The sequence below is a fragment of the Neovison vison genome, chromosome 6, assembly GCF_020171115.1.
Source record: "Neovison vison isolate M4711 chromosome 6, ASM_NN_V1, whole genome shotgun sequence".
Classification (NCBI taxonomy): Eukaryota; Metazoa; Chordata; class Mammalia; order Carnivora; family Mustelidae; genus Neogale; species Neogale vison.
The window spans coordinates 112,276,934-112,287,527 of NC_058096.1; the positions used below are offsets into that span (position 1 = coordinate 112,276,934).

Genomic DNA, 10,594 nt, shown 5'->3' on the forward strand with positions numbered 1-10,594 from the left:
TGGGGAGGTGATTAGGTCATGACGACAGAGTCCTCATGCATGGGATTAGTGACCTTATATTGCATTAATGACCCCAGCAAGCTTCATAGCCCCTTTCGCCGTGTGAAGTCATAGCAAAGCAGGATTCTCACTAGACACCGAATCCACTGGTGTCACGATCTTGGCCTCACTGCCTCCAGAACTGGGAGAGGGAAATGTTTGCTGTTTACAAGCCACCCAGCTTGGGGTGTTCTGTGATAGTAGCCGAAAAAGACTGAAACACCTTCTGACTCTCTCTCTGTCTCAGTCTCTATGCCATTTCTTCTTTCCTCTGACACCCTCCTATTTATAATACCCACTTTTCAGACTTCTTCTGTTTCGGGTTAGGTCAAGTTGTTTTCTAAGATTACACATGACACAGAGCTAACCCCAAGAAAACTAAGAGTTGCAGTGAATTATTTTTAAACAACTGAGTTTGGGTACACTCTTAATAGAAAGAGACCTAAGTTAATTCTGGAGTTTAGCACTAAAAAGCGTTAGTTTGTATTGCTACAGCAACCTGTCCTATCATGTTCAGTTGAAAAGTGTAAGTAGAGTGAAGCCAGAGCCTCTGCCCTTTCCCGCAAGCCGAATTAGTGCACCGGCAGGGGAGGACCAGCTGTAGGATATAAGCCCCGGGATTTGCATCTTAGAAAAAACAGCTCTATTTCCAATGAGTTTCCCCCTCATAAAAGGTGTCAAATTATAGTTCAACATTTTCGTTTTCATAAATATCATGATTAGTGAACACGTTGCTATCTAGCATGTATTGTCCAAGACTTAATTTGTACTTGTCTCACCTTAATGTCCAGTTATTTCAAATACGGCCAAATATTTAAATCAGTGGTTCTCTATGTGAAATGATTTTGAACCCGAAGAGACATTTTTGCAATGTATGAAGACTTTTTTTGGGGGGGGGGGTCACAGCTGGGAGAGGTCTTGAATGTGTAGCTACCACTATCCAGTAGGCAAAGACCAGGGGCGCTGCCAACCATCCCCAAATGTACAGGACAGCCCATCACAATAAAGAATTATTCATCCCAAAATATCAATAAGCCAAGATTTGGACACTCCAGCTGAAATGCCTGCTGAAACCCTGCAGACTCCACGGTGTAAGTGAGTCTGTGGCAATCCTATAGAAACAATGATTGACTGTGAAGGTCTCTGTCCCTGGTGCCATTTTTAAATGCCACGTACTAAAATCAGATGCTGACTGTTGATTCTGGAATCAATCTAAGAAATATTATTAAGAAATAGCTCTTGCTTCAGTGGGGAAATAATTAGTATGGTCTTTTGGGTTAGTCTTTGATACTATAATTTGAGGTCATTCTTTTAAAAACAGCCAAATCTGGTTTTAAGGTAATTCACTGTGTCTGGAGTCCTAATTAGGTGTTGATTTCTTCATGCAAGCCTATTGATCTTGGCAGAGTAAGAGCTAAAAATTTAGCATTCAAGCAGGAAAAACAAATCAAAATTGGCTCACTTAACGTTTCTATGATTGAAGGTTTATTAACAGTTTCTCTGTTTTGCTTTGGATTTATTTATTTCATTATATTTCTTGTTTTCGCCAGTCCCTTCCTGAGTTCCAGTCTAATTACACTGCAAATCCTCAGCAGTATCCCATTACTTGAACAAAAACCGAATCTACTCTTTGCAGATAATGAATTCCAGTAGGATCATTCTGATACCCTGAGCTCCTGGAAAATCTGACATCTTGGGTCTCTCTCTCTCTCTCTCTCTGGCTCTATTCCTTCACTTCCCTTCCAAAGAAGTCTTTGCCTTGTTCATTTGCATTAGGCTTACCGGGGAAGAGCACTAACCCAGGTTCCTATACCTGAGTTTTCCTCGGAAGTGGGCAGCATAGTAGTTCAGGAAATAACATTGCATAAGGGAGCTTTTATTTTCTGGGCTTATTCCAACTAACAAATGATGTGTTTCACTTTAATTTGGTTGAGTTTTTGTTTTTAGTGTGAGTCTTACAAATAGTAGTCATCAGCAATGTCACGGATGTGGAACTCAGGGTTCTTGGATTCTAATCCTGGCTCTTCCATTAAATTGCTGGATAAATTTGGACAATTTGATATTCCCTCAGGCTCTGTTTTCTCATCTGTAAAATGGGATGGTTAGAACACTGATGTTCCATGAATGTGGCAGTGAGCAGCTGCAGAAAGATGGGATCCTGGAAGGGGAGGGGAACATCTCCCCAACATATGCCCAAGTCATGCACAGGGCATCCAGGGGAAAGAACATTAAAAAGTTTCACAGAAGTAGATGCCAATGTCTGTGTATCCAATTAAACAAGAGGCTCTGTGGCCTTCAGTTCATTAGAGCCAGAGACCTGACAATGCCTCTACCACTACCTGCTTTTCTCTCTCCCCTATAAACCCCTTCAACCTTCTCCTTTTCAGATGTGATTGCACTGTGTGGACCACGGACAGGACAAGGGATCAGGGAGGAAAAGCAGAAGGAGAGAAGTACAGAAAACAAAGTAAAGCAGAAAGGGGTGGGGCCAAGTGAAACCAGCTTCTTCTGACAAGAGTCTGCAACCCTCTTCAGCCCTGCAAATCAAAAATCATACACTCAGCACTAAAGCATACCAAATCTTTTTTTTTTCTTTTTTCTTTTTTTTAAAAGATGTGTTTGGGCCATTTGGCAAATGAGGGTTAGCTCTCATGGAAATTACATAGCTAAGAAGTCAGACAGCAGGAAAGGAGGGATGGATAAAAGGACAGAAAAAGAATTATAGGAGAAAAGCTGAATGGAAAAAAAGACAGGAGAAATTATTTTTCCTAATGAGAACTGCAAAATTTTCCACCAGACAACTATGACTCTTGGCTGAGTGGCCCACGTATCATGCGAATGAAAATGCAGGGTGGGCAGACCAGTCTGGGGTCTGTTCTGTCTCCGAAGGCACCAGGTCTACTGCAGGTCTCAGCTGCACCCAATTCACCAGCGCACCCTTCAGGAGGTACCCATGCCCACAGCACAGAGTCTGGAAAGAGCACAGGCCGTAAATTAGAATACCTACCTTCTGTCCTCAGCTTACTGACTCTTCTTGATTTGTCCTGGAAACTGTGAGGCCAGTGTCATCAGCTATTAAGGGACAGGGACAGACTTCAAGATCAATGAGGGCCCTTCACGCTGTAGCATTACATAGTTCTAATCAATAGTACTTGTCGCCCTTGCTTTCCCACATTTCTTGAGCAAAATACTGATCCCTCTCTCCCAGCTCGAAGATCTGTCAGGGATTCTAGGAAACCCAGTTTGCTCAATTCCTTGGCAGTACAAAGGAACCACCATTACAGCAAATTTTAATTTTAGGTGAACCCACCCACCTTTCAGAATGTGTCAACTCCCCCCGTGAAGCACGTTGACATTTTATCAGACATTCCCAAAAGAATTCCACCCAGCTATCCCTTTGGAGTTTAGCAGTGGACAAATGATATTAGTGACAGAACACACTAGATTCTCAGAGATGGGATCTAGGAAGAGAGACAAGCAGTTTACTGCTTTCCTTTATTAAAACCTGCAAAGGAATCCCTGATTCACTAGACTAAGGAGGAGGTAAGTAAGCAGTTGCTACTCTCATCAAACTGAATTTGAAAGCCTTGGTGGCACTAACTATTTGCAATCTCGAGGGAAGACTGATAAAGAGCTGACAGAGCCTCCAAAAGGCCTGCCCCCTCTAGGAGATGACAGGATTCTGACTCCTTGGCTCAGGACCTAAAAGCTGCTAGACAAACAATCTCCCGTGTTTCCTTCCCAGGAAATGGGACAGAAAGATGGTACTAGTGGGTTTTGATGACTCGAGCATAAAAAAGTCTCAATTGTGAGACAAAAAAAAAAAAAAAAAGACTTCACCGCACACCACCTCCCCTAGAGTAAATAATCCCTAGGACAATTTCAGAACAGCTATTTCAAGAAGATATAAAGTCAACTTCCTATTTGAAATAATTTGGGGACAAAATGTACATAGTCTACATATACGTTTAAAAAAAAGAGAAAGATTTGAAAATGGGATACACAAAAAGTTTTTCTTCTGAACTAACAGTTGAGACCCAGGGTTTCCATTTTGTGCTTGTGAAGGCATTCATCTAGAAAGAAAAAGAAGTTGATAAAACAGATTAAAAGTGAGAAAGTTCCTTGAGTTTACTCTTCTTTTCTAGAAACCACTAATAAAAGAGATTGTGGTCAAGAGAAAGGGAGTTTAGGGAGAGGACTTCAGGAGGGAGATAGGATTGCCTAACTTAATTGCTATTTCCTTTTCTCCCCCCCTTCAATCCTGAGAAGAAAAACAAAGGTCAAATGGCTCAAAGCACCAACTCAGAAACAAAACAGGCAGGGGCAAGCTTGTTTTAAGTAAAAAAAAATAAATAAATAAGCGCCACTAGTTTTTTGCTTTTTGTTTTTTTGCTTTTTTGTTTTTATTGAGTGGCTGGGAACAGTGGGAGAAAAACAGTCCCTGTCAAAACTATTCCTGGTCAAGGCACAAAGATAAGGGAAAAAACAACATCTTTCTTACATTTGTTTAAACTCAACAAATGTATGTAAAGCAGGCACAGTGTGTCAAGGGTTTTCTAAAGCACAGTTTTAGGTAATAATTAAATTAGGAAAGAAAGATGGAGGGGAAAGGAACAGAGTTCTACAACATTAGCCAGAACTTACAAGTAGGAAAAGAGTGAGAAGTCAAGGAATCTAGTCTTTCCGTGACTTTGTCCTGCATCTGACCAGCCAGGACACTGAGTAACCAGTGTGAGAAAACCCCCTGCCACCACTCAGAGATTTTCTCCACAATATTTCATACATAAAAAAACCAAGCTATTATTCATTCCACAAACATACACTGAGCATTTACATACATCTATGTACATATATCTATTTGTATGTAAATCTATACACATTATAGATGTTTGGGGAGTATAGATGCTGAGGACGAGCTCAGACCTACAGTGCCTAAATCCCTCATTTTAAATCATATTTTTCATGCCAAGATGATTAATAATAATCCTTTACCTAATAATCATCCCAATCTGGAAACTCCCACTTTGGGAGATACAAAAGTGACTAAGATAGTTCTTTGATGTCAAGTTCACATCACTGATAGGCAAATACATAAATTCTGAAAGAACAAAGTTCAAAATAAAACATGAGAGGAAGAGATTCCTCGCTGTGGACATTCAAAGGAGGCAGAAAGGGTGTTCTTTTTTTTTTTTTTTTTAAAGATATTATTTTTTTGACAGAGATCAGAAGTAGGCAGAGCAGCAGGCAGAGAGAGGAGGAAGCAGGCTCCTTGCTGAGCAGAGAGCCGGATGCGGGGCTCGAACCCAGGACCCTGGGATCATGACCTGAGCCAAAGGCAGAGGCTTTAACCCACTGAGCCACCCAGGTGCCCCAAAGGGTGTTCTTTTTTTTTTTTTTTCAATTTATTTATTTTCAGAAAAACAGTATTCATTATTTTTTCAACACACCCAGTGCTCCATGCAAGCTGTGCCCTCTATAATACCCACCACCTGGTACCCCAACCTCCCACCCCCCGCCACTTCAAACCCCTCAGATTGTTTTTCAGAGTCCATAGTCTCTCATGGTTCATCTCCCCTTCCAATTTACCCAAAAGCACATACCCTCCCCAATGTCCATAACCCTACCCTCCTTCTCCCATCCCCCCTCCCCCCAGCAACCCACAGTTTGTTTCGTGAGATTAAGAGTCACTTATGGTTTGTCTCCCTCCCTATCCCATCTTGTTTCATGGATTCTTCTCCTACCCACTTAAGCCCCAAAGGGTGTTCTTGTGAGAGTTGCAAAGCGTGTGAAGGAGGACCTCACAGAAACAGGTGTATTTGTGTCATGACAGTTACAATTTGAACATGTACAGAAGGAGGAGGAAAAAAATCTACTATCAAATTAATAATGAGAAGAAACAGGTCTCCATTATTTTTTGAGAAACAGGCCCTGTCCTGAGTACCTTACATAAATCTTCTCTTAAATCTAACCGAAATCAATCAGGTAAGTCCTATTATCTCCATGTCACACATGGAGAAAGCGAACCTCAGAAAGTGTATGTCATTTGTTCACGGTCAGCCAGAGACTGAAGAGGTAAATTTCAGTTCTAGATCTATCCCAAGCCAGAGCCCACCTAACTCCTAAAGAATAAACAAAACCCAGGTATGCAAAAGTAGCAGATAGAGAAGACCAAGCAGCCATCGTTCCATCTGGTGGGAGGGGGTTGAGTGGGGGAGATATCCCGGGAAGGGTACAGGGGAGGCAGGATCTGGATGCTGCATTCAACTATGTGGGCTTTATAAGGCAGCATGGAGAAACCAGTGAAGATTTCTGAGCAGAGCATACCATGATGAAACTTCTATCTCATGCTTTGGGCTATGAATCATGAGTTATGTCTTACAATCTGAAATGATAAAAATCGAGGTTTGAAGAGTCTCACCCTGCATTTAAACAGAAAGGCGTGTCTAGGAACCCGGTGGAACTACTGCCTCATCGCTGTCCAGACAAATTCCCAACATGCCCATTCTCAAGGAATATTCTACAGAGCAGAGCTTAAGATAAATGCAATGAGTCTCTGTTACGCCAGAGGACAAGGACCTACTCATCCCTGGAGCTGTCCAAATCTGGCAGAAGGAGAGCCCTGGGGATTGCAGCATGCCCTGGGACCTGAGGTGACCCAGCGGGGCAGTGGGCACAGCACAGACATGGGCATCAGTTATTGGCAAAGGCCAGACTCCCGAATATTAGTCCTGGGCTCCTTTCATCAAATCATGTTGGCTCCGCCATTAAATATGTAACACGGAATAAGCCCCCTTCCCTCACCGGCTCTCCCTTTCCTCATCAGTGAAATGAGAAATTGAACTTGTCGGGACTCAGATTTCATAATTCTCAATACATTTTCCTCTCCGACACACAGGAGAAAGGATCTGCTTCCATCGGTGGCTCAGTAACTGGGGTCTGGTGGAGAAGCACCAGCTCCCAAGAGCTTCTACAGCTGGGAGATCCTAACACAGGAATAACTGTGCTTCCTTATCTCTAGGAGGCCCACTAGTTCTGACCATATTACAGGATTCACAGTTTTCAAACTCTGGCTGCAAACTCCTCACTGAATTCAATGTGGCCCAGGAGCATCCTTTTCAAGTGTAAACTGGATCACAGAGGTCCAAGGTTATTCAACAACATGAGGGGCTGTGCTTATATCTGAGCACATCTGGGGAACTCCACATTCTATCACTGGGGAGTAAACACTTCTGAATTCAGACTTGTCAGAGCCTGACAGCACTTTGTTGTTATTTGAGAGCTTTGTTTTACTCTCAAAGGATGGTGTCTGCGTGCATGGGTGCGTGCACATATGCATGTGTTTATGATTAAGATTCCCAGGAAGCCAAGAAGAGACTGAAATTGTGGAGCTCTTAGGAGAGGGGAGGGGAAATAGCATGGTACACCTTATTACACGTTCACATAGACACTCCTACAAACTCAACCATCAAAAGTGAGTTTCCAAAGAAATACAAGTATCTCCTCCTTAAGAGATTATCAATAATATAGATGCAAGAAGCTTTGCTTACTAGAAGATACTTACTCTGTTCTTAGGAACACTGCTGGCCAAACAGAAATTAGGACATGGGTTCACATATTTTGGGGAGAACTTGTTAAAACTATGTTGCTTCATCAGATCACACCCAACAGTTCACCCACAAAGGTGCCCATGAGTAACTAATTCCTATAACCAATTCACTGCAAAAATTTGAGGCATCTCAAACCTACAGCTTCACCTTCTTTGACCTCTGATCAGGGGACTGAAGCAGAATGACTGATCTATGTAACATTAACAGTGATGTAAGCTTAATTACAGAACTAGAGAAACCCACATTTTGAGAGTTACCTCATGGTTATTTGTTTTTATAGGACTGGAGAAGAATATTCACTTCTTCTCCAGACATGAGAAAGGAAAATCTCCCCAAAATGTGTGACAGAACTATGAGCAGGAGTGCCAACCTTACATCGGAGACTCTTGGGAAGACCATACTAACAGGACCATACTCAACTACCCACATTCTATCCTGGGAACTGGCTCAGGATGTCTTCTGCTGTCAGATACTTAAGGTCTCCTCCATCTCTGCCACTACCGATTCTCTAAGACCACCGAAAATTAGGCCATTCATCCATAAAAAGATCAGATTTATACCTAATGCATGGTTTAGCAAGTTCATCAAGAAGCAAAAAATATCAGAAGACAAACCTTGAAAGGTTCAGGCTTGATCCTTATTTCTTACCCAGGATATTAGTCTAGCGTACCTTGGACCCTTGGCCCTAGCACTGGGCCTTCAGAGTTCATCTCAGTTGTAATTTCCTGAACTCCACAAACAACCGCACATGTCCATGGTGTCCTTCCCACAGGAGCACAGACCATGTGGGACGGTGTGCATGTGGATCTGTACGTGGTGTGTATATCCGCCACCCTAGAAATGCAGCCCGGCCTATTGGCTAATGCTAGTGGAGGCCAACCCACAAAGCTGCCACTTTAGCAGGTGTGGAGGAGACACTGACCCATTGGCATAAAACCCAGAAAGTAGAGAGTATGAGAGAAAGTATAAGTTCAGAGCAACATGGATTGAGAGAGGGGTGTTTCCAGAAGCACAGACTGAATTCTCTCTGCTGAAGCATCCAGATAGATCTTCAAAATTGTGAATGTGCATAAAATACCAATATACACAGAATACCTCCTGACACTAACTTCAGGTGGGCTGAATACACACACACACGCACACAAAACCCCAAAGGAGAATACTGGGCATCTGATGTCAACTAACTCACTCCAATGCTTACCTCCAGGAATTGGAAGTTGCCTAGTAAAGAAGGCACAGTCAGCACTTTGGGTACTTTTACGGAGACTGACTCACAGAGAGCCTCTTCTCCCATCACACCTTCTCTTTAACTTTTGATCTTTATTGCTTTGTAGGCTCAGGGGAGAGTAGAGGGTAACAAATTTGTTCCAGAGCAAGTCAACTTTTAATTCTGCTTTATGAGGATGTTTTCTTGTAAACTTCAGAGAAAAGGTGCAGAGTAGAGTGTAGGAGGGATGGGGGAGTGAAGAAGGAAGAGAAACTGGGGTGAGGTTAGACGGAGAAATGAAGCGACATTAGACCTTACACTAAATCCAGCTCTGCCCACATCTCAGGAATTAGTGCTGAATGGGTACTTTAAGCATCATTTTATCAATGCAGTCCCCTTTTCAAGAGGCAAGTTGATGCCCAAGGAGCTACAGGCTTGCGCAGGTTCCACCGAGTGTTTGTTACCGAACCTGGGCCACCAGATACCCAGAAGCACACACGCGGGACAGGCCGGTCCGAGGAGACCCACCCTGAGAGGTTAATGAGCAGAGCGCGGGCTCCGGGACTGGGGCGGTGGGGAGGACTCTAGAGAGTGTCCCGGAGTCGCAGGGGGTTAGCGGTGTGCTCTGCGTACCTTGATGTAGGCCCGCTGCAGGTAGTTGTAGGGCACTCTGCGCTGGAAGTCGCTGCGCACATCCTCGCTGACGCGGTGGCGGGACACGGGGCCCCCGAGGCGCTGGCTCTGGCAGCTGCGGTAGCAGCGCGCCCGCTCCAGCAGCGCGCGGAAGAACGGCAGCTCGGCCGCGGGGCCGGCGCCTGGGGGCGCGAGCGGGCGGCGCGCGGCGCAGTGGCGGGCGCAGCGCGCTCGGACCTCCCGCAGGCGCCGGTGGCTGCGCAACGCCGCTTCCAAGTCGCGCACCGCCAGCTCGTAGTCCTCGCTGTAGTAGGCGGCCACGCCGCTGGCGTAGAGCAGGTCGAAGGGCTGCAGAGGCCCGGGCTCTCGCTGCTGCTCGGGGCGCGGGCTGTCAGGGGGGCCGCCCCAGAGCGGCGGCGGGAGCAGCAGCAGCAGCAGGAGCAGCGGCAGTAGCGGCGGCGGCGGCGCCCAGATGCGCTCCCGCATCCTCCGGCGCGGAGAGGCGCGGGACGGCCACGCTCCCAGACGGCTCCCGGCACCTGGCGTCAGGGTCGCGTCTCCCACCTCCGCGGTGAGAGCGCCGGCCCCGCCGCGATCCGGCTGCCCCGCGAGCCCAGGTGACCGGCAGCGCTCAGCGGACTGAGAGGCGGAGGCCGGGTCGGCCGGCCGCTCTTAAAGGGACGCCCACAGCTCGCACGCTCCTCCTGCTGCCCGAGCCTCCGCGAGCCGCTCGCCGGCGCTCAGCGCGCCCTGCAGGCCCGGACCGCGCCGCCCGCACGCCAGGCGCAGCACCGCCCTGTGCCAGCCGGAGAGCGGGCGCTGCTTGAGGCCAGCCCAGGGCGAGAGGTTTCCACGTGCGCTCCCTTGCGCGTGACAGAATGGACGGAAATACTCCCTTTATAAAACCCGGCTCAGCGAGGTTAGGAGTTTCGTTAGGACTCTCATTAGGACTCATACATTTTCTGGAATCGGTGCATGACCTCGCAGTCCGCAGAGCCCTTCACCTTTAGAGGAAGCACTGAAGCTCCATCTCGGGCTGGTAAGAGAGCACCAGGGGCGGAGGCTTGAGGAGAAAGGCAGGCGATGAGTTCAGTGTATAGAACTGTAA

The 10,594-nt window shown here is 45.9% G+C and overlaps 1 protein-coding gene across 1 annotated transcript in view; it reads right to left on the bottom strand.

Moving 5' to 3' along the window:
* The window catches only part of P3H2 (prolyl 3-hydroxylase 2), a 152,118-nt gene extending 141,835 nt beyond the window's left edge, over positions 1–10,283 (bottom strand). Inside the window, exon 1 of the mRNA XM_044251997.1 lies at positions 9,487–10,283. Within this exon, the coding sequence (XP_044107932.1) occupies positions 9,487–9,972 (486 nt within the window). The 5' untranslated portion in view covers positions 9,973–10,283. The remainder of the gene's footprint in view (positions 1–9,486) is intronic.
* Positions 10,284–10,594: the final 311 nt, after the last annotated feature.